This window comes from Mesoplodon mirus, assembly GCF_964341445.2.
Source record: "Mesoplodon mirus genome assembly, chromosome: 9".
In the NCBI taxonomy this organism is placed as follows: domain Eukaryota; kingdom Metazoa; phylum Chordata; class Mammalia; order Artiodactyla; family Ziphiidae; genus Mesoplodon; species Mesoplodon mirus.
In genome coordinates this window covers 86504422-86529510 of record NC_138985.1, presented here as the reverse complement: position 1 = coordinate 86529510, position 25089 = coordinate 86504422, and the positions used below count along the sequence as shown (strand labels likewise).

At 36.3% G+C, this 25089-nt stretch overlaps 1 protein-coding gene across 1 annotated transcript in view; it reads left to right on the top strand.

Moving 5' to 3' along the window:
* FAM3C (FAM3 metabolism regulating signaling molecule C) overlaps positions 1-23488 on the top strand; it is a 46696-nt gene extending 23208 nt beyond the window's left edge. The window contains exons 4-10 of the mRNA XM_082632351.1: positions 533-562; positions 1337-1460; positions 11836-11894; positions 13004-13054; positions 15446-15530; positions 21063-21189; positions 21788-23488. Of these exons, the coding sequence (XP_082488477.1) occupies positions 533-562; positions 1337-1460; positions 11836-11894; positions 13004-13054; positions 15446-15530; positions 21063-21189; positions 21788-21877 (566 nt within the window). The 3' untranslated portion in view covers positions 21878-23488. The remainder of the gene's footprint in view (positions 1-532; positions 563-1336; positions 1461-11835; positions 11895-13003; positions 13055-15445; positions 15531-21062; positions 21190-21787) is intronic.
* The last annotated feature ends 1601 nt before the right edge of the window (positions 23489-25089 follow it).

The window sequence follows — 25089 nt, the reverse complement described above, 5'->3', positions numbered from 1 at the left end:
AGGAAGTGGTAAATACGTAATGGGATAGAGGTGCTAGCTACTATTATTGGGGTGTAGTATTATACCACTATATGTACCGGTATCATGGTAATCATTTTGCAGTTTATAAATGTATCATATCAAAGTGTTGTGCACCTAAACTTACACAATTTTATGCGTCAACTATATCTCGAGAAAGCTGGAAAAAAATAAAAAATGAATTTAAACAAGTTAAGCTTGTAGAGTAACTTTCTGATTGGGATTTAAATTTATAATAACTAAAACTAAACATAAAATGTAAAGGTAAAAACAAAGTGCTCTATCAATAATAAAATAATACCCCCCATAATTCCTCTACATAATTGTAGTGAATTATGTAGCCTAAAGCTACTTTCTCACTTTCTCTCTAAAGTGATATTCGTGTTTTATGTATTGTATACTAAGCAATAATTCAAATACATTTTTATAGGCCTATTAGCTCCACACATGTTTAAAAGTGATACTTGCCAATAGCTTTATTCTTTCTAACGAAGATAACTTGTTTTTTCCTTAGCAAGGTCAGCATTGGACACAGTTGCACGTTGTAAGTATTTCATCTCAATATTTTGCAGATGGTTTATTCTTTTTCTCTTAAGCATATGAGAACCTATATTCAAACAATGGATATAGTTCAATGTGAACAAAACTGATTTTAGAAATTATTAAGTTTTAAGGAAGCTATTTGATTGGACAGCTCAATATTTTGGGTGTTTATTTATAATGGATATTTTGTTCCATTAGTGTTTTTTAGCTTCAGTATTATAAGTACAAAAAGTATGTAAAAGAATTCCTAGTTAGGGGATATATGTATATGTATAGCTGATTCACTTTGTTATAAAGCAGAAACTAACACACCATTATGAAGCAATTATACTCCAATAAAGATGTTAAAAAAAAAAAAGAATTCCTAGTTAGAACTAGTATGTGAGCAGATATTCAGTGATGCATCAGGCTTTTTACTGTCCATTTATTTTGCATATATGGACTGGAAATGCAAAGTAACAATTCCAGACCTCCCCCATCCTGTTTTTTTTAAATAAGCTTAAAAATAATTAGATAAAATATATTTATCCTCATGAAGATCATGTTACTTGTTCCATTTATGTTAATTGTTAGCTTGTTTCCTAGGAGGTTCCATTTTGTTTTGTTTTGAAGTTCTTTGAAACTCTCAGGAAAAAAAAAAAACTAGCATGTAGTTTAAGATATGTATATCTTGGTGTTTTGCATAATGCCCTTTGTGGTTTGAGATATGAAACAAACTAAATACAGAGTCTGTTAACACTGTTTTCTTAAAATAATTTTTTTTTTATCTCCAAAGCTACAAAACCTCCCAGATATAAATGTGGGATCTCAAAAGCTTGCCCTGAGAAGCATTTTGCTTTTAAAATGGCAAGTGGAGCAGCTAATGTGGTAGGACCCAAAATCTGCCTGGAAGACAATGTGTAAGTATTTATCAATTTGGAAGTATAACATGTGCTAGTAAATTTTAGCAAATTGAACCTGAGTTTAATGGATCCTCTGAAAATGTATTGGGCATGCTTTTACTAAAGAAAAGCGATTTCCATTTCCATTATACAATTTTTCCCCACTCATTTAAGGAGTCTTAAAGTTCTTACATTCCATATTAAGAGTGACATAAGAACATAGCATTTATTCAGCTTCGTGTAAAGATGAGAGATTTCCTCTGAGTGAATTCTCTAGATCCCAGCTGGTAGTCATAGACACAGCTGGCTATTTAATTTTGATTCTTAAGTAATAGGGGAAAAGTTAATTCATTTAAATTAATTAAAAGTTCAGTTCCTCAGTCACACCAGCCACATTTCACGTGCTAATAGTCACGGACAGCTTGTGCCTACCCAACTGAACAGCACAGACAGAGAGCATTTCCATCGCTGCAAAGAAGTCCAAATAGGACCGTTTTTGTCAAATAGACAGCACTGCCCTAGATAATGAACACTTTATCTTACAAACCAACAACTTTCATCTTAAATGTTTGAATGCTGCTTGTTGAAGTATGAAATAACCCAGCAATAACCTCAAATCCATTGTGGCCCAGAACTTCTTGCCACTAAACTGAATGGTTTCCTTTACTGAGATGCTCTACAAAGTATACTTTTTAGGTTTTTTTCAGCCTCCTACTCCAGTGTCCATTGTCACTTGATTGTGAAGTTCCTGCCTGTGAAGTTGCAAGCCTTACTTTTAGTTGGTTGCTTTTAATCTGGTCTTGCCTGAAAAATTAGATATGTGAGCTTATTTAAGCTTCACATAAAATAATATATGTACCATTAATATGTAGAATAAAGAGTGAGGTAATTTTACAGATAGAAGGAAACGAGGCAGTTTTTCCCAGCATTTTGTGTGTCTTTTCTTTTTAATATAGAAGTGCTAACATTTTTATACTAACCCCCTTTTCAGTTAACCATGCATAGGTTATTTAGCCTCTTAAAATAACACTTTTCTTATAAATTAAAGGCTTGAGCTAGGTGATCTTTAAGATCCCTACTCATTTCCTTTTTCCTCATGCTGATGATAATCCATTGTCCTCTGATGTCTCATAATAGTCTTGCTTTACTGAATTCAATTAAAAAGCACTTGGATTTTAGAAGTTAGTAAATTTTGCATTAAATAATATCCTTCACATTACCTTAGAATGTTCCCATTCACCATTTTCACCTTGTTTGGCTAAAGGGGCCGGAAATTTGATTCTGAATAATAAGCAGAAGTTTTCTTAGAATGCCCAGCCCATGGTAGATTGTCTTTAGACACCTCTGCCCCCTTGAAGCATGAAAGTTTTAATGCAAAGAAGAAGAGATCAAACTCTAATGAAGACCAGCAGGTTCTCTATTCACAGATTAGAACAGGTTAAAAAGAAGAGAGAAGCATACGTATGTAGGCAGTGGAGTCTGGTAAAATAAGTACGGGCTCAGAGAATTTGCTTCTAGCATAGTGGGCATGTCATGTAGAATTTGTATTTCAATTCGTTTAACCGTAAAATTGAGACAGGCTACCTATCCATCCTCTTTTCAGGAATCATTCTGCCATTCCCATGAGAGGCTAAATAATTGATGGGATTTTACAGTTTTGCCTCAGGCCCTGAAATCTAGTCCTTGAAGAAGGACTGAATAATTGGCTAGGGATGCCTAGTGGAGAAATAGGGACAATTCACAGTCTAGTACCTTTTCCAGTATAGTCTATTTCTGTATTGAAAGTTTTTCCAGGGAATTCCCTGGTGGTCCAATGGTTAGGATGCCGCGCTTCCACTGGCAGGGGGTGCAGGTTTGATCTCTGGTCGGGAAATTAAGATCCCGCATGCTGCGTAGCCAAAAAAAAAAAAAAAGAAAAAGAAAAAAAAAAAGTGGATTGATACATGGCATATTCATTTATAGCCAGTGGGTAATTTGAGACATTAAATAGCATGTTTCTAGAAAGTTTTTCCAACAAAAAATGTTAAAGAAAGAGTCTAAGTTTTCTTAGCGTCATTCATTCCATTCACTTATTCAACAGATATTTGCTGAGCACAGTCCCTGCTTCCATGGAGCATACAGTCTAGTAGAGAGATGGATATTTAAGAAGTAAATGCAAATAAATAATTAGAAATAGTGGCACACGCTGCACAGAGCAGCAAGGTGTGAAGAATACTTACGGGGGCAAGTGAGGTGAGGTTGGGGTGTCCAACTTTAGATTGAGTGGGTCAAGGAATAATTTTTCTAAGACAGTGATGTTTAGTCTGAGAACTAAAGGATAAGAAGGAAGACAGCCAGGTGAAGAGTGGGGGAAGACCATTCTAGACAGAAAGAAGAGCATGCTTGAAGGCCCTAAGATGGGACAGAGCTGGAGAGAAGTAAGGGCTAGGCGAGTGGAACTTACAGGCCATGCAGGGAAAGAGATGAGGTCTTTTTCTGAGTGTGCTGAGAGGTTGCTGAAGGTTTTCAAACTCTGGCATGTCATCACTTCATTTACATTGAAGAAAATGATCTGATTGCTGGGTAAAATGATTGGAGAAGTAAAGAGAGCAGTTGGAGGGCGATTACCATGGCTGCCATAGCTCTTCAGTTCCACTCCCCCCACACACACATTTGGCAAGAGACTTTTTTTTGCCTGTGTACCCACTGAAATACGTAAGTGAATACTAAAAATACGTAAGTAGAAATTTTAATATTTTCCTACACATGCTCTGAGCATATGCAAACTCATTTTGGAGACTACTAGTCCAGATCATTGCTTCTCAGTGGAGGTGATTTTCTCCCCAGGGGACGCTTGTTGAGGTCTGCAAACATTTGGGGACATCAGAGCTGTGGAGGTGCTGTTTATAGAGGCCAGGGATGCTCTTAGACCTCCTGCGGTGCACAGGATGGCCCTTCCACACGAATTATCAAGTCCATAATATCATCATAGACTGAGATTTAGAAACCCCAGTACAGATAAAAGATGGTAAGATAGGGTCATGGTCATGGTTTTAAGGACAAGTGGATGCAGTCAAGATATATCATGGAGAATAAGATGGATTTCAAACTTCTCATTAGTTAGAAATAGAAAATCCCGGGTATAAATATTAGGTGTCACACAATACAGGAATTGTAGCTCTTTTTCTTTTGTATTAGAGAACCCATAGAGTTTACTAATATTCAAGATACAGCTTTTATTTCAGGCATTTACTCGTATGATTTCAGTTTATATGAAGTTGACATTAGGAATAATACTTCACCTTTTATTATAATCTTAATGTTTGGTACAGAAATTATATGGCAGACTATTTTGAGGGATTTTTTTTTCACGTTGAGAGGCAAGATAGTGTTTTGGACTGTGAGGTCCAAAAGGTAAAATCAAGGATACTATGTAGGTACTTACATAGTCATTTAAAATATAACCATTTTAAAAAAGTAAAAACCATTCTAAGGCCATGAGTGGTAAAACAAAAGAGCCAGCCAGCCAGCTGGCTACTTTTGACCCATGGGCTGTAGTTTGTTAAACCCTTCTCTAAACGAATCATTTTAAGACATAATAGCTAGAACACGTTGGAGGTATTTGAAACAAAACTCTATTCAAAGTTGTAGAATCTATCTATAGGTTGTATAATCATTGTTTTAAGCTATTTGCCTGCAGGTGTGGAGCGGTGGTGGGGCGACCTTCATATTGGTGAAGGATAAAAGAAAATATTTCAACTTGTGTTAGTAAGAGTGACTAACCTTTTATACATTTAAAATCTTTAGTGGTTTGTCCTTTGCTCGCTGTAGGTTTCCCCTGATAGAATTTAGTTTTTAAAACTTGATAAGCTACTGCCCTCTTGTGGGAAGCCTATGTCATAGTGCTGCTTTCTTGCCTTTATTTCTCTGCTCTGTGATAGACACAGCCACACACTACAAATGATCTCTCTTGGAGAAGACGCCGTGACACTTAATTATTACTCTAACAGGTTAGTCATAGCTGTGGCTTCTTCATATCAGTGATGGCTACAACACATTTCTGAAAGGAGCAGAACAAATGCATTTTGGAACTTCTCTCTTATGCAGCAGACTTGTTTGGTTCTCTTATGGCCCACCTTTCACAACTGGTCTTGCACACACATAAAAAAGGTCTGTGTTTTATTAACTACATTTAAGTTTTAGAGAACAAGTGAAATTTTGAAGACAGATATGCGACGAGTATGGGTAAATAGTTAAATATTACTAAGCTTTTACAAATCAAATTTTTATGCTTTTCCTTTTTTAATGGATCTTGGAGTAGAGTTTTTTTTTTTAACTTTTTAGTTTTGAAAAAATTACAGAAATCTCAGGCCATTGCAAAGATAGTACAGAGAGGTCTCATGTGCTCTTCACGCATTTTTCCATGTGGTTATATCTTATGTATCAATAATTATAGTATAATATCAGAACAGAAATTATCAGTTAGTATAATGTGTGTGTTTAGTTCTATGTCATTTTATCATGTGTAGACTCATGTAACCAGTACAGCAATTAAGATACAGAATTATTCCATCACCACAAAGATCTCTTTCATAACACCCTCTAATAGTCACCTCCACCATCACTGACCCCTGGAAACCACTAATCTTTTTATCATTTCTATCATTTTGATGTTTTGAGAATGTTATATAAACAGAATCATACAATATGTAACCATTTGAGATTGGGGTTTTTTTCCTCAGGACAATGCTTTTGAAATACTGGTTCGTATTAATAATTTGCTCCTATTTTATTGCTGACTAATATTCTGTGGTATGGATATACCACAGTTTATCCATCACCTGTTGTCCTCAACCAGACAATTTCGGTGCTTCTAATTTGGGCTGTTATTGATAAAGCTGCTATGAACAATCATATAGAGATTTTTGAATTTCGAATGCATCTTTATTTCTCTGTAATAGAGTGCCCAGAAGCTCCGGGTTGTGTGGTAAGTGTAATGTTTAATTTTGTAAGAAACTGCCAAACATTGTCCAGAGTGGCTGCTCCATATTACATTCCTACCAGCAGTGCATGAGAGATCCAGTTTCTCTGTACATTTACCTGCATTTGGTATTGTCACTATTTTTTATTTTAGTTCTAATAGGTGTGTAGTGGTATCTCAATTATCTGTCCCTTATGTCTAGTGATGTTGAACATCTTTTAATGTGTTTTTTTCCCACCTGTATATTCTCTTCAGTGAAATATCTATTCATGTCTCTTGTCCATTTTCTAATTGGATTGTTTGGTTTTTTACTGCTGAGTTTTGACTTCTTTTAATATATTCTAGATATGCATCCTATTGTCAGATATGTGGTTTGTAACTGTTTTCTCCCAGTCTGTAGCTTGTTTTTTCATTCCACTTACTAGGGTCTTTTGCAGAACCAAAGTTATTAATTTTGATAAAGTCCAATTTATCGATGTTTTTCTTTTATGGGTTATGCTTTATTGTTTGTTTATGGATTGGTGTTATGCCTAAGAACTTTTCAACAAGCCCTAGGTTTCAAAGATTTTTCTTTACATTATCCTCTATAATTTTTATAGCTTTATGTTTTACATATGAATCTGTGATCCATTCTACATAAAGTTTTGAATGAAGTATGAGATTCAGCTTAAGCGTCAGTTTTTTGGCCTGTGGATATCCACTTGCTTCATTACAGTTTGTTGAAATGACTATCCTTTCTCCATTGACTTGCTTTTCCTCCTTTGCTAAAAAATAAGTTGGCCATACTTCCACTAGTACATTTCTTGGTTCCACTGGTCCACTTCTTGTTTTCTCTTTATTCCATTGACCTGTATCTCTATTCCTCCACCAATACCACATGCTGTTGATTATACTAGTTATGGAATAAGTCTTGAAATGAGGTAGAATGATGCCTCCAACTTTACTCTCTTTTTTTTTTTTCCAAAATTGTTTTTAGCTACTTTAGTTTCTTTGCCTTTGTATATGACATTTTAGAATAATCTTGCCTCTATCTACAAAAAACCTTGCAGGGATTTTGTTAGGAATTTTGTTAAACCTATATGTTAATTTATGGAGAATTGACCATCTTTACAATGTTGAATCTTTCAGTCCATGAGTATGACATGTTTCATTTATTTATATCTTCTTTCATGTCTTTCATCACCATTTTGTGGTTTTCAGCATAAGGTCCTACACATGCTTTATTAGGTTTATACCTAAGCATCCCCCCTTTTATTGAGCAATCATAGATGACATTGTGTTTTTAATTTCAGCTTCCTTGTGTTCGTTAGTATATTGACACCCAATTGATTTTTATATGTTGATCTTGTAATGTTGCTGAATTATTACTTCCAAGAGGTTTTTTTGTTTTTGTTTTTGTAGCTTCCTTGGGATTATCCAAACATGCAGATGACAAACATGCCATCTGCAAATAGGGACAGCTTTATTTTCTTCCTTTCCAATCTGTATGCCTTTATTTCCTTTTCTTGGAAGTCGACTAGGACTTGCAATACTGTGTTGGGTAGTAGTGGTGAGAGCAGCCATCCTGGACTTGTTCCCAATTTTAGAGGAAAAGCTTTCAGCCTTTCACCATTGAGTATGATGTTAAGCAGTAGTTTTTTTGTAAATTTCTTTTTTTTTTCTTTAATCAGTGTGAGGAAGTTCCCCTCTATTACTACTTTTCTGAGACTTTTTATCATGAACGGGTGTTGAATTTTGTCAGATGCATTTTCTGCATTGAGATGATCATGTGATTTTTCTTAAGCCTGTTAATATATAGTGGATTACATTAACTGTTCAAATAATTAACCTTTCATCCTTAGACTAAACCTGACTTAGTCATGGCTTATGATAATTTTTTAAAAATATAGTGCTGAATTCCATTTACAAATGTTTTGTTAAGGATTTTTGCCTATATTTTAATGAGGCTTCAATATTGGTTTGTTGTTTTCTTGTAGGTTTTGGTATCATTGTAATACTGGCTTTGTAGAATAAATTGAGAAGTATACCCTTCACTTGTGTTTTTGGAAAGAGTTTGTGTAGAGTTGGTGTTAATTCTTTTTTTAAAAACATTTGGTAGACGTCTCCTCTGAAACTCTCTGGGCTTTGGAGATTTTGGGGCTGGGGGGAGTTTATAAACAAATTCAATATTGTTCATAGTTATAGGACTATTTAAATGACCTATTTCATAATGGATGAGTTGTGTTAGTTTATACTAGCTCAGGAATTGGTCCAGTTCATCTCAGTTGTCAAATTTACATGTGTAGAGTTGTTCATAATATTCCTTTATTATCCTTTTGCTATCTGCAGGGTCTATAGGGACATCCCATTTCATTCTTTTTTTAAAAAATTTATTTTTGGCTGCGTTGGGTCTTTGTTGCTGCACACGGGCTTTCTCTAGTTGCAGCAAGTGAGGGCTACTCCATTGTGGTGCATGGCCTTCTCCTTGTGGTGGCTTCTCCTGTTGCGGAGCACGGGCCTTGGAGCGCATGGGTTTCAGTGGTTGCAGCATGTGGGTTCAGTTGCGGTGTGCAGGCCCTAGGGTGCATGGGTTTCAGTAGTTGTGGTGCGCGGCCTCAGTAGTTGTGGCACACGGGCTTAGTTGCTCCACGGCATGTGGGATCTTCCTGAACCAGGGATCGAACCTGTGTTCCCTGCATTGGCAGGAGGATTCTTAACCACTGCGCCACCAGGGAAGTCCCCCATTTCATTCTTGATATTGGTGATTTGTGTCTTTTTTTTCTTTGTCAGTCTTATTAAAGGTTTGTTAATTTTATTGACCTTTTCAAAGAACCAGCTTTTTGTTTCATTGATTTTTCTCTGTTTTTCTCTTTTCAATTCCCTTGATTTCTCCTCTTTTTAATTTCTTTCCTTCTGCTTGCTTTAGGTTTCTTTTTAGTTTTGTGAGATGAGAGCTTAGGTTATTAATTTGAAACTTTCTTTTTAAATGTGAGCACTTAGTGCTATAAATTCCTCAATCTCAGTACTCTTTTAGCTATGCCTCACAAATTTTAATAAGCTGTGTTTTCAATGTGTTTTTTAATTTCACTTCAGGCTTCTTTGACCCATAGATTATTTAGACATACATTGCTTAGTTTCCAAGTGTTTGGTGATTTTCCTGTTATCTTTGATTTTGATTTCATTGTGGTCGGAGACACATTTGGTATGAGTTCAATTCTTTTAAATTTGTTGAGGTTTACTTTATGGCCCATGATATGGTCTATCATAGTATATGCTCCATGGGTACTTGAAAAGAGTGTGTATTTTGCTGCTGTTGGATAGAATGTTCTTTAAATGTCAATTAGACCCTGTTGGTTAATGCTGCTGTTGAGTTCTTCTGTACCCTTTGTAATTTTCTGTCTATCAACTGTTGAGAAGGGTATTGACATGTCCAACTGTAATTGTAGATTTGTCTGTTTCTCCTGTCAGTTCTGTCTGAGTTTGCTTCACATATTTTGTATCTTGATTGCTTGGTATTTTAATTGATGTTAATATAGCCACTCCTGCTTTCTTTTGTTTAAATAGCTTTATTGAGATACAGCTCATATACCATACAATATATTCATTTAAAGTATACAGCCAGTGGTTTTTAGTGTATTCAAAGATGTGTGCAACCATCACCACAGTCAGTTCTAGAACACTATCATACCTCAGAAAGAAATGCTGTGTCCTTTAGCTATTGCCCTCCTGTTCCATTCCCCTCCCATTCTACTCTGTCTCCCCTCCCCTCCGACCAGCCCTAAGTAACCACCAGGTTTACTTTCTGTCTCTATAGATTCACCTATTTTAGAAATTCTATATAGATAGTATTATATAATATGTAGATGTTTTGTGTGATCAGCTTCTTCACTTAGAATAATGTTTTCAAGGTTCATCCACGTTATAGCATGTATCAGTACTTCATTCCTTTTTATGGCTGAATACTATTCGATTGTACAGATATGTCACATTTTATCCATTCATTAGTTTGTGGACTTCTGGGTTGTTTCTACTTGTTTCTTGTAGACAGCGTGTAGTTGGGTCTTCTTTTAGTCCACTGTGCCAATTTCTCTTTTCATTTGATAGGTTTGAACTATTTATATTTATTATAATTATTGACATGTTAGGGCTTAAGCCTGCCATTTTATTCTTTTTTTTGAGAAAATTGTCTTCTCGTATCTGAAAACTTATTACATGATTCAACAAAAACATCACACAAATCATTGACAGATGAGGGAAGTTCCAACATATGTCTTCATTGCTCACTGTTTCAGCTTTCTCTTACTTTGTCTTACTCTTTAAATGAAATAGCATCCAACTTTTGTATTAGAATTTTACTCATTCATCACTTGCAACCATAGGTTAAGCACAGATGAGTTCTACGAAAATCGCCTAACACATTCTGTGAGAATCAATGGCTAAGTGAAATTTATAATAAAGTATATATTTTATTGTTTGTAAAATGTGTGCTACAGATCCTTTCTGTCAGTAAAATTTATAATAAGCTTACGTCATTGGTTAGGAATGTAATTATTCACAATAGGTAAGAGATAGAACAATCTAAATGTCTGTTGATGGATGGATAAAGAATAGATAGATAGATGGTATCATATACGAATACAGTTGTGTGTGTTCACACATATGCAACTCCCCCCTCTCCACCAACCTCAAACCAACCTCCATGATTGTTAGTCATTGAACAGCACGTCACTGTGAATTTTTAGAATAAAAGGTACCTACAATTTTAGTTTAATAATTCTAATTCAACAAGCAAATGTTTTATTCATACCTTCTGTTTCACAGTATTTATTATCTTTATGTCATGGTCTGTGAGCTGCTAGTGGTTGATTACCGCAGAATGACATTACAAGTCTTGTGGTTAGATGCAGTAATTATATGAATACAATATTCCTTCTTCTGGGTATTGAGAAATTTTGCCTTGGTAATCACTAAGAGAGTGTTCACAATTAAGTTAAATTCTTCTTGCTCTCAGATATAAAAAATTTTAGTAGCATCTCGCTTCTGTTTCATGTCACATTGATATTATAGAAAGTAGAAAAGAGGTTACCCTTGTTTGTTCCCTTGAGGATGGTGCAGACTATGTGCATGATGTCCACATGTTTGAAGGATTTTCTAAAATGGTATTTCGTAACCTGACACACAGAGCAGCAAGAAATAGTCTAGTATTTCAGCACTAATACTTTGTAATATATATTTCTATTCATGAAATCTTATTTAAGAACATTGCTTTAAAATTATTCAATGCTAGACTGTCTTCTCTGACTTGGTAGAGACCTTTCAGTCTCCACTGCAGTACTAAACAATTGTACCTATTTATAACATCCCCAACTTTTTTGTCATGGATGGCTTTATTTCTTTAATGTATGTTTATGTTCAGTATCTAATTCTAAATTTGTCTTGACTTTCCCCCTTCAGTTTAATGAGTGGTGTTAAGAATAATGTTGGAAGAGGGATCAATGTTGCCCTGGTAAATGGTAAGAATAATTATTTTAGCTTATGAATGTACTCAGTGGATATTCGTATGTCCCAAAGTAAAATGCACTCTAATATCAAGAGATGAGGGGAGAAAGAGCCAGGCTTGACATTAAAGCCCTCCCCACACCCTCCCAAAACACCAACTGTAGGTCGAGACTCTACATCTCAGTATTTATAGCATGCTTTCTTGGAAGCATCCAGCTTGCTGTCCAGTGAGTAGAGAACGTCCCATGAGATTGTCAGGATACAACCAATCTAACATTAAATTGATGAATCCTTGCTGCAGATTTTGGAATCCTAACATAATATAGATGGACGTGAATGAGGGTTTATAGAATGACAGAGCGTGGTGGACTATTGGATGGGGTGTGGGGCTGAGTGAAGAGTAGGAGTCGATTGTAATTTTTCAGTATCGTCCACACTGAATCCTGAACATCTCGAGTGTTCTTGCAAAATCACATCTGAAAATATGAACCCATGAAGTGAGACTCAACTGCATACTCGTCTTCTCTTTCTGGGACAGTCACCCTTGTAAATCTGTATAGGGTGATTATAAACCACAGCCACCTTCTCCAGTTTACAGTGTAGATAAATATTGTTTACTTCTTTCACAAGAGATACATTTTTGTGTTTCTACTTTCTTCATTTTCTTAGGTATAAAATGTTCTATACGTATTTGTCTATTTAATTGATAGCAAAAAAAAATTTCAAAGGGAATTAAATATAATTTTTTTGAAAGGTGGCTTTGATGATAGAAAATAGCATGGATTCATTTTTTGGTTTAAGGTTTATGTATTTTGGGGTAATTTTCAAATAACGGAAGATGGTAACACATATGGATGAAAAATATCTAACTTCGAATGGTCTACAGTCAATAGTGAATTTCTCTTTGCTACTCTTCAGCTTACAAGATCAGTGAGAAAGTCCTATTCAAAAAATACCCTTTTAGAAAAAATTTTCAGATGCATACAGTTCAACTTTTAAGTATTTGTCATAATAATTCTTCCTCTGCTAATGAATTCACATCAATCATTGGATAAGATCATGTCTTATATAGTGTAGAGTATATTTCAGTTGCATAATTTGCTATGAATTCAATCTCTTTCAGGAAAAACAGGAGATCTAATAGACACCAGATATTTTGACATGTGGGGAGGAAGTAAGTATGAATACATATAAGTGTTCTGTTGCTGGCACTGAATCACATCAATATAATGTAGCCCATTAATGAGAAAATAATGGTACTAATTTTGTGTTAGTTCATTTTATTACTCTTTCTTTTCACTGAATGTCTAGCTGTATTTAAGTGATCAGTCATACTGCATACACTTTGCTTTTTATAAAAATTGTTGGTGATGTGTAATTAAGAGCAATAATATCACAGTTGAGATTTTTAAAAATCTGAGTCCTACTTTTTGCAGGACAACTAATTCAAAGCTTTGGGCTCTTTTAGGTTTCTGCCTGAAATTTCTAAAAAAAAAAGAATAAGTAATTTGAAGAAGGACATGACCAGTGTAAGCATTCTTAGCTGACTGAATTGATTTCTTTTCATATGATTTTTCAGTCTCAAAACTAAGTTTATAACCAGGATTATTATTCAAGTAGATGAATATTTGAGAGAAGGAATGGAATTTCCTTTCTAGTTTACTGGACTAAGAACAATCCACAGATAATCTTCTTAATTTGGAAGTTCCTCAAGGAGCAGGTGGAAGTTAGTCACCAGCATGCAGAGGGAAGGAACTGGCACCTCGAAGAAGAATGTGCCTGAAAGAAGGAAGGCCAGCACTCATTTATCTTTTGATTCTTTTCTAAGTTGAGGCTCTCCCTTGCACCTCCCCATCCTCATCCGCTTTGTATATTCCCTGGAAGCCAGCAGTTGTTAGGCTTCCTGACATTTATCTTGTTTTCAGACCATTCAGCTTTTCTAATATTTCTTCAGCTTGTAATGAAATAATGCATGTATTATTTATTTTTTAAAATGAGATCAGAAGAACTTTGCATAGCTGTCAAAACTGTGTAAACTTAAAATGTACCATCAATTTTAGATTCTAAAGGCGTAATTGGTTCTACCAAAATTTATTGCATGGAAAAACTCTTATAAAACTCTTGTCTAGGGCTTCCCTGGTGGTGCAGTGGTTGAGAGTCCGCCTGCTGATGCGGGGGGCGCGGGTTCGTGCCCTGGTCCGGGAAGATGCCACATGCCGCGGAGCGGCTGGGCCCGTGGGCCGTGGCTTCTGAGCCTGCGCGTCTGGAGCCTGTGCTCCACGGCGGGAGAGGCCACAACAGTGAGAGGCCCGCATACCGCTAAAAAAAAAAACTATTGTCGAAATCAGTCATGTGACCAGAAGCTGTGGTATTTTGTCTCAGGTGGATTAAATTAACTACTGCTAAAAATACCCCTCAAATTAAGAAGAAGTTGTAAATTACTGCCATCTTTGGATTTAAATCGAAGTGATTTGTTAGCTGCTCTGTTACATTTTTTCTGAATTAAAAATGCTATTATTTTAAGATAGAATTCAGTTAGAGAGAATCTTTGGAATCTTTGCTGTGGAAAGAAACTGAGTAGATTTGAAGGAACCCAGTTTTGAAGTAGTACTAGACTTGGGGGCTGTAAGGAAACCTGATATTGTAAGGAGTTCAAGATGTAGAATGATTTGCAGTACCTGATCAGCCTCTTTGGTATCATCAGTTTATTGTCACTGAAGTGGTGTTTAAGCCCTTATGAATCTTGATATACTAGATGAAGCGGGTAAAGACTGCAATATTTACCTTAATTAGTTTGGCTTTTAGTGGTAACTAACCTACATTCCTTCCCCTAGTTTATAGTAAGTAGATATGCCCAGGAGTTTCTTTAAATCAGTATGTGTGTGTATACAGTTGTCCCTTTGTATCTGCAGGGGACTGGTTCCAGGACCCTCCACGGATAACCCATAATCTGCAGATGCTCAAGTTCCATAATTTGCCCTCCATATCTGCAGTTACGCATCTGCGGATTCAACCAAGTGTGGGTTATGTGGTACTGTAGTATTTATTGAAAAAAATCTGCGTATAAGTGGACTCCTGAGTTCAAACCCCTGTTGTTCAAGGGTCAACTGTATACATATTTATATAATTTTTTAAAATTACAAATCCTTTTGTGCATTAAATAAAAGTTCTCTGTCTTCATTTTTAGAAAAGTATCTGTGCAAGCAATTTGCCATGTACTCAGGGAGTCCATGAGCCTTTCTCCTGCTCCCCTAAATTTCTTACTTTAAATCATAAGTCATGCTTTAATATGACTTTGCTATGGTTTTTTCATTTAGCCCCTGGAATATCAGTATAAAAAACCTACAGGATGAATCAGGATTGGGAAATTTTAAGTTGATGGGAAACTTAATTTTTAACCTGTTCATAAGATTTGTCTTTCTTGTGGTTACTCTACGTTAGAAATTATTGATTTACAAGAACTTCATTTTTTATATTACTAACTTTTAAGAGATTATCATGATGTTTACTCAGTCATTAAAAAAAAAAACCAAAAACCAACCCTCAACCCTTTCTTTTTTTTCAGATGTGGCCCCATTTATTGAGTTTCTGAAGGCCATACAAGATGGAACAATAGTCTTAATGGGAACATATGATGATGGAGCAACCAAGTATGTAAACTTAAAAATTTATGCAACTTTTCAGAGTTATAATTTATAATAATATAAGAAATACATTTTCAATGAAAAAATTTATAATATAGAGCAAAGTAATCCAACTTTCAGATAAACACCATTAACATTTTTTTATTTTGCTTTCTTCTTTCTTGTATTTATCGTGATATATTGTTGTGAAATTAGAATCACATTGTACATGAAGTTTGTTATACTTGTTTATGTTCGGTTTTTAACAACTATATAGTTTTCTCTGACAATAATATTCTTCAGTAGCATTTTTTTATGGCATTTCCCGAAGTGTGTTCTGTGAACACACTTTAAAGCTGTAATGGCTCTTTTAACTTTTTATCATGTTAAGTTTCTAGGTCATTTTACCCTCCTGGTTGCATTTCTTGGGCATTCTCTAGGTGACTATTGTCTCTCTTAAAATGGCGCCCCAAGTTGGACATAGTGTTCCCAGATGTGGTCTGGCCAGTACAGGGTACAATGGAGATGCTAGCTCACCATGTTTGAGAAATTATGTTTAATATTCATGGAGACTAGTGTTGCATTCGTTTTCTTTTGGCAGTCACATCACATTTTTGGTCAACTTAAATTCTCAGATCTTCCCATTTGATCTCAGATTTTTTTTTTTAAACCACTGCCAAGTCAGTTCTTCCTCCCCGTTCAGAACTTGCTTTTGTTTAATGTGAATGAAGGACTTTATATTCATATATCCTTGTTAAATTTAATTTTGCTGTTATTGGCCCACTTGGTCTTGATTCTGACATTTGTCCTATGAGGTTTCCATGGCCCAGGCTTCGTACTCTCTCCAGAGTCATTCAGGTGTCTAAATCTAAGTCATTGACAAACATGTTTACCACAGGCAGTGTGCCACCAGCTGGAGGCCGCCTCCAAGGGATTCATCTAGTCATCAACTGCAGAAACTACTTTTCAGACAGTTTCCACTGTATCCTAATAGGCATACCATTCAGTTGCTGTTTAATTATTTTATTTTCTGAGACCATCAGATACTCACTTGAAATTCATGAACGATGCTAATTATAATACCCTGATCTACTGCCCCAAAACCTCTTCTAAATCTGAAATATATGAGATGATGTTAACTTGGCTTTATTTATTCCTGCCTCCTTCCGGCTACTCCCTCTCTTTCTTTCTTTTTTTTTTTTTTTAAATTAATTAATTAATTAATTAATTTTTGGCCGCGTTGGGTCTTTGTTGCTGCGCCCACGTGGGCTTTCTCTAGTTGCGGCAAGTGGGGCTACTCTTCGTTGCGGTGCGCAGCCTTCTCATTGCAGTGGCTTCTCTTGTTGCGGAGCACGGGCTCTAGGTGCGCGGGCTTCAGTAGTTGTGGCTCACGGGCTCAGTAGCTGTGGCTTGTAGGCTCTAGAGCACAGGCTCAGTTGTTGTGGCACATGGGCTTAGTTGCTCCACAGCATGTGGGATCTTCCCGGACCAGGGCTCAAACCCGTGTCCCCTGCATTGGCAGGCGGATTCTTAACCAGTGCATCACCAGGATGCACTCCTCCTTCTCTTTCTTTTCTTCTTCTTTGTATAATACTCACAGGAGATCCATTCTAAAATTTGTACTCCATTCTAGAATTTTGCTAGGAGTTAGAATTAGTTTTATTGGACCATTGTTTTTAATATTTTCCTTGTCTTTTTTGCAAACTGGAATATTTAACTAACTTTTAATGTCTTAGCATCTTCATTTTCCATGATGCTTCTAAAATAACCGACACGACCTTGAAGACTTTATTAATAAGTTCCTTAAGAATTCAAGTGTGTGACATGTGTGGGCCTGGAGGCGTAAATTTATTTTAAAGCACTTAATATGGACATTCCTGAACTACATTTCCCTTTTTATGTTGATCGAAGAGTGTTTGCCTCCCTGGAAAAGACGGTTGTGCTTTGATCTTGATATTATATCATTCTTGTGAAAGAGTGGGTCCCTTCATTATTTGTACTTGGTAGCAAAAGTTCTCTCTGTGGCCTTCAGTAGTTGTATGAGTCTCATCTCATTTTGAGCACTCAGGTCTTCCTGGTAGTAGTATTAAAAGTTTTCTCATTAGTAACATGATGTGCCTTGTATTTTTGCACACTTCCTTTTCTCAGTTTGAACCCATCACACAATGTAAGTGGACTCAGGGAGTTCAAACCCATGTTGTTCAAGGGTCAGTTGTATCTCCAAAATTAATGCTATGTATAAATATATTAGTTACACTACACTGCCTTTTAAAGAAATGGGGCATTTTGATACCTACTGTATCAAATGCTCAAAATATTGGCTGTGTTGCATGGTTTTAAACTTCTTTTTGAAACATGAAATCATCTTTTACTTAGTTACATAAAAGATATCAAAAAGGAATAATAAAAATCCCCCAGATTCTACATAGGCAGATTAGAAAACTTTAGAAATTATTGAGAAAGTTGTCTTGTTCTAAATCTATAGTTAGATACACATAGGGACATGCGACAGGGCTGCCCAAGACCACCCCCAGGTTTGATGATTGACTGGGAGGAGTCACAGGGCCTAGCATACAGACCTGCTCACTCACTGCTATGATTTGCTAGAGCAAAAAGATACAAAGCAGAAACAGCAAAGGGGAGCTAGCAGAGAGCAAAGTCTGGAGGAAGCCAGGCTCGAGTCCCTCTCCCAAGTGGAGTGACACAGGACATGCTTAGTTCCTCCAGCAACAAATTGTGACAACACTATGAAATGCTGTCCACTAGGGAAGGTTATTAGAGACTCAACGGCCCAGGGTTTTTACTGGGAGCTGGTCATGGAGGCACTCTCCGCCTTACATATCCCGAAATTCCAGACTCCCAGACAGAAAGTAGGTGTTCAGCATAAACTGTATTGTTTGTACAGTTTAGACACAGTGAACCATTCTGATCAGTTCTGTGACTGGGGGGAGCCTCCCCAAATCCAAGTTTCCAGATGCCAGCCAAGGACCGGTCTTGCTATTAGGGCTTTCTAAGGCCTGTTTTATTAACCCTTTTCTGCACAGGACCTAAGGGTGTTCTCATCGGAAAGTAAGGAAAGATTAACGGGATCAAAATGCAAAGCTAAGTTTCAAGTTGCTTCTAGATCTTTGGCTACATTGGCTTAGTTTATTCATATAGGTCAAAATGACCACTTCTGAAATTTAGAAGTACAGAAGGAAAAATGACTGTCCTTCAATATATTTAACTGATGTAAACATTTTTAGATGAGAAGAACATTTATGTACTTCTGTCTGGGGGCCGGGCCTGCATTTGGATAACCACCTACTTTGCAAGCAGTTTTCGTGTATGAAGCGATCTCTTGGCATTTGTGAACCTAACATTCAGCTATTTATGAGCAACCCCGAAGCCTGTGAGGTGCAGTTTGTGATTTTTCTGAGCTGTAACTGAATCAAGCCCTGAGGCTTTCCTCCAGGAGGTTGTCATTACGCTGCCCAGTAAGCCTGACCTCTGTACTTCGACACCATTTGTTCTCGATAAAGCAGCAAAACACACTACTGGTACCGATGATGCAAGTAAAATGTTCTGATGAAGGAGCCAGAAATAAAACATTTGGATAAACTAAGGAGTAGAATATGACAGTCTGCAGATCCATGGCATCCTAACACGATTTAGAAACAAGAAAACAAGGTTCAGACAGTACTTTCTGGGAATGTCCCTCTAATATACAAGTTGCTTATCAAGTGAGCAGACGAATGGAAGTGATAGCTAATTCATGTAAGGACTGGTACAGGAAACACAGCTACGGACAGACTTTGGGGAGAAAGCCAGACGCGGGTACACGTGGTTCTCTGTGAAGGTCTCAAAGTCTTCAGAGGCTGAGACTTCACAGGTCCTTTTGCACAGCCATTTCATTTATTTTTATTTCCCTTGATTATAAAGGCATCGCTTTATATAGATGAGTCTGAAAGGCTAAATATTCCAGGGCTGCCCCTGATTTTCTCACTGATTCTAGTGAACTTCCCACAGGAGGACAGCAGTGCCCAAGCTATGGTTAAAACAGCTCCACTGCCCCATGGATGTGGTTTGTATAATTGTGGAAGGCTAATAACATCTGTAGCTCTTTCCTGTTTTATGAAGCTTTTTTTTAACATAAAGTATCCCGTTTATCTTCAAGTAAGTTACATTAGAACTGTTGCACCTCATGTTTCTTTCATTTATACATTAAAGGAGCCAGCTGATATTAGCATGGGATGCTTCAAAGAAGGCTGCAGGATAAACAGGCGCCTTCCTCACTGGCCCTCCTGCTATTTTGCAGCCAATGGTCCTCCACTTATTTGCAAATATAAAACTTGCCTTGCCTCGGATTTTAGAAGAACAAACCTCTCTAACTGACCTATAAATGCCATCTTTTGGGTGATATAGAGGACTTACTGGCCAGATACCTGCACAGGTGTCCCTTAGTTATCTTTTTGTGTGTTTTTTTTTATTTGGCTCTACAGCCAGCACGTATCTTCTGAATTTCTTCTCCCTTTTGAGACAGAGGAGAGATGGAGAATCACTCAACATTGGGATAAGAACCTACACAAAATTCCTTAAAGGCGTCTTTCAGTTACCTGTTTCCCTAGCAGTTGCCTTTTGTCACTGACCTTTCCTAGCTGCTATGTGGTTAATATTTTCATTTTTATTAAATAACTACTTGGAAGTTGTCTCTGAAGTAGAATTTATATCCCTATTCTCAAAATTCATTTTCTTTTAAATAAAACATCTGGTGTTAGAAACATCCAAATTTCTATCAGCATTTACCTTTATTCTATTCAAATGTAATTTAAAAAGGGTTTAGTGGAGATTCAAAGTGATTTTTAATTTTACAAAGATGTTGGTTGCTTAAGATCTTGGATTAACCTGAATAGGCACCTGCTGACTACAGTTTCTCTTATTTATTTGATGGATGTAAATGAAAATGAATTTGTTGTGAAATAAAGACACCTAAAAGGTACCTCTAAATAGCATGAACTTGAAATTAATTGCTAGATTTCATGGCTTTCATCACTAAAGAATTCAAATAGGACTTCCCTGGTGGCACAATGGTTAAGAATCCGCCTGCCAATGTAGGGGACTCAGGTTGGATCCCTGGTCCAGGAAGATCCCACATGCCTCAGAGCAACTAAGTCCGTGCACCACAACTACTAAGCCTGCACTCTAGACCCCGCGAGCCACAACTACTGAAGCCCGCACGCTCTAGGGCCCAGGCTCCACAGTAAGAGAAGCCACCGCAATGAGAAGCCCACGCACCACAACGAAGAGTAGCCCCTGCTCGCCACAAGTAGAGAAAGCCCGTGCACAGCAACGAGGACCCCATGCAGCCAAAAAAAAATAAAAAATTCATTAAAAAAAAAAAAACTCAAAATAGTAGGAATGTTACTCTGATAAAAATTTTTTTTAATGTTCTCTTATCTAAGCCAGCATTCTCTCATTTATTTCATGGTTGTATGTTAAGTATCCTAACTGAATCAGTATTACTTAAATAACATACAGGGCACTACATTTATTGTATTATTCTTTTTCTCCCTCTTTAAGACTCAATGATGAGGCCCGGCAGCTCATTGCTGAATTGGGGAGTACATCTATTACTCATCTTGGTTTTAGAGACAACTGGGTCTTCTGTGGTGGAAAAGGTATTAAGACAAAAAGCCCTTTTGAACAGGTTAGTGTCTTAGGCTTTCATAATTAATGGACAAAAGCAATTGTGTGAAACCATGAAGTGCCTATTCCTATCCCAGTTATTTGAAACTTAGATAAAGCAGACATTAAATATGTTCATGTATTTTTCATAGGTTCTTGGTAATCAAGTATTTGAAATAACCGTGGCACTATTTTGATTTTAAACTTAAAAATAGTCAATTCTGCATGAAAATGTTTTTCCTACATGACAGTGCATTGGCATATGATTAGTTTTATCTTAAGCCTTTTAGGAAGTTGGTTATTAAAGATTTTAATTGAACTTACATTACTGTAATCAATTAAGTTTAGAAATACTTTAGAACTTAGTAGAATGTAAACCTACTTTTGACTAACAAATGATCCTTTAAAGACCATTTGCAGTGTTTTGTTCTTTCAGCTGTTCTTTGAAGGTCTGCTACTACATGCCAGACCCCAAGTGTTGCTCATTTAATATATTGAACAATAATTTATATGTAGATAGAAGTGTTACTGAAGTGAGTACGCATAAGTATGTTATTGCAGATATGATATGCAGTTCGCTAAAGTTTTAAAAACTGTATACTATGATTGTGTTCCAACAGCACATAAAGAACAATAAGGACACAAACAAATATGAAGGATGGCCTGAAGTTGTAGAAATGGAAGGATGCATCCCCCAGAAGCAAGACTGATGTGGAGAAAATTGAAGGGAGCATACTTTCACTTGCTAATGGGAAAGCCCTAACCGAAAAACTACATGTAAATATTTTAAGAGCATGCAGCCATCTCGGTGTGTGCATGACCATTATCTCTTTTGATACCAGGATTATTTATTGCTAACGTAAATAGACATCTTTGTAAATAGTCATCATAATGAGCAAATCACTGAACCATTTCTAAGCACATCTCCCTAATGGTACAATGTTCAGACTGCGATGATAATGGCATCTTTTAATTCTAAAAGCATTACACAATGGATAACTGAACAGATTTGAAAAATGTATTGATATATATACTAGTCGCTGTGAAGAATCTATCATGGAATAATATGGGTTTTAGGGAGGAGACTTTGTTTTCTTTTTTATATATATATGGCCTTTTGATGATAGTATCTTTTAAATTAAAAAGATATTGGGCTAGTTGTGTGTGTAATGTTACTTTACAGTCTGACTCCCCTGTTGTATTTCTTTTCTTAGTCTTTCTCTTTCCGTCCCAAGAAACCTAGAAATAAAATATGAAAACTTGTATCAAATATGTGAAAAGCACAACAGAATTCTTCGTTTAATGTACACAGTAAAGAGGAAATATATGAATGTAGGTGCATCAGGGTTGTAGCTTGCTGGATTTTGAGTTAATAGTGTGCATGAGTTGATTTTGCATAAGCTATAGAGTAAGACGGGGGTGGGGGTGGCAGGGGGCAACTCTGCAGAGCTGAGGAACCAGGCCAAGTCCCTTCCCCAGCCTTGGTAGGTCATTCAGGACAGCATGTCAGTATAGTTAGAGCAATACTGGCCTAAGTTTTCCTTATTTAAGTGTCATCAGCAATGACCAAGTGGTTTGGAAAGAGGCATGTTTTAATGTCACAATAATTTTGGATTGTAAACCAAAAAATTCTGTATTTACTTTCATCTAACTTCGTAAGAGTAATTTTTGCCTGAAAAAATAACGACATATTTAGAAAGGTCCTGATTACTGATTGGGACTGGTACCGTTTAAAAAAATGTTATTTGACACACAATGACTTTATACCCAATTCTACATAAAAATATAAGAGATCTACCTTTTGTTAACTTAGGATGTTCACAAAATGACTCAACTTTTTAAAATATTTTTAGGGCATTAAATATCTATTGTGTATGAAGTATCTTAAACTGGAACAAAAAATGTAACGATCAAACTGCTATTCCCAGTAAAAGGCAGCACTTCAATTCTGGATCTAAATTTTAGATGACTTATATAAGAAAAACTAAAAGCAGTATTTTTTATTTTGCTGTAAACCAAGGTGGAAGTTATTCAGCTATTTCTTAAATATCAGTGAGTTTGGGGGTACTGTTTCTTCCCTCAAACTGAATGTAATTCATGAATAAATGCACCTTACACATCTAAACAATTTTTGTAAACTTTTCAGATTTTTGGTGCTGATACGCTAAATCACATTCAGCATGTGTGTTTTGACATTTAAAATACTTCCCTCAATTCTGTAAATTAAAAGAATGGCTATTTTACAGTTCCAGGGATTGTGAAATAAGTGTTGCTTTTTTTTAAAATAATGAGAATAAATACTCTTGGTTTTGCATTGTGAATTTTTTTGTATTATCTGGCAAAATAATATGCCTATAGAACTTCACACTGAGGTTTGTCAAGTGTGTATTGTACTGCTTAACATGCAAAATTAAAGTCATTCCTATGGGTAAACACACTAATATCCTCAGGATATATCTTAACATGGGTAGAATTTAAGTATCTAGATGGCAGGACATCCCTTTCAAGATAAGGACTATAACACGATAGCTTTGTGGAGGTGTATAAAATGCCAAAAGAAGGGATAAAGATTGATTATGTAACTGCTTTCATGCAGTTTGCTATTGTTTCAATTCTGCCTTGTATACATTATGTCAACATAACTTTGGAAGCAATAATTTTACTGCATTTTATTTTCAGATAGCTTTTAAAAATCAGCATTGTAAATGCAGCAATATCATTTAATGTTCAGAATTTTCATTAAAATCAAAAATTTGGCATTGACACTTTGGTTTTTTAAATGGTGTTTAAGGACTTATGGATGTGTATTTTTTATTTGTAATCATAGAGGCTGTCCCAGAACAAGTATATTATAATATGCCTGTTAAAATTCAGCAAAGACAGTAGGAAAATAAGTGATATGGGGAAATTAAAGAAAAATTGAGCCAGAATCTTTATATTCCTGACTTTAACTTGTTTATCAAAGTTTATCACTGTTCTTTCTATATTGTATTTGTTTTGAGATGAATTAGCTGATATTTTATCATTTTTTGCCAGATGAAGCTCAATGCCTTTAGCCTGAAATGCACTTTATATTTAGTTTATACAAATTTTAAATAGGTTGACCCCCCCAAAAGATGATAGTTTAATTCAGTTTCATTGACACTTCCCATTCTTAAATGAAAGAATGAGAAATGTGCTGTGTTCAGTTTGTAGAGCAGTTGAAAGTGGAATGCATTTACAATAGTTTAAAAAATGAATATGAAAGGGGAAAATTGCTTGTGTTGATCAGGAAAAAGATTTGCCACTTAACCTCTTCAGCTGGGCCTTCGACAGCAATAAGTGCATGTAAATTAGGAGTTGTAGAATGAAGTTCCAGATCTTCCTTTTTCTAAAGCATTCCTCAGAAGCGTTCTTTTGCTGTCTCTTCCCAGGATGATTTTTCTGTTGTGGACTTGGTTTTTGATTGGCACGTGCCAATGGCTGGTTAATCTCTGTTTCCCTCAAAGCTCCCTCAGTTTAACCTGGCCTCATCCTCTACTATTGCTTCTCTCCCTGTCCCCATCTCCTTCCTTGAGGTTCCAGTGAAATCAAGAGTTAGATGGAGCGAAAAGCAGGCAGGCCTGGCCCGGGAGTATCAGAGAGCAGCAAAGGATAGTGCAGCCAGCCCGGTGAAAGCCCGTCTGGAATCTAAGAGATGTCCTGCCCCAGAACCTTCCTCCATTCCAGTGAGGGGCAGAGTCGTGGAGGGCAGCTGTATTAAGGAAACACTTTCAACACTAAGATGTCTCTTCTGGGAGTGCTCAGAAAGGAAGAGGGACTGCCAGCCCTTTGGGTAGAGACAGAAGAGAGGTTTCTCTTGGGTTTGTTCCATGGGTAGTTTATAAGCAAACGTAACACAGCGAAGACAGTCTTCCCAGTACAGCTGGTTCACAAGTACAGC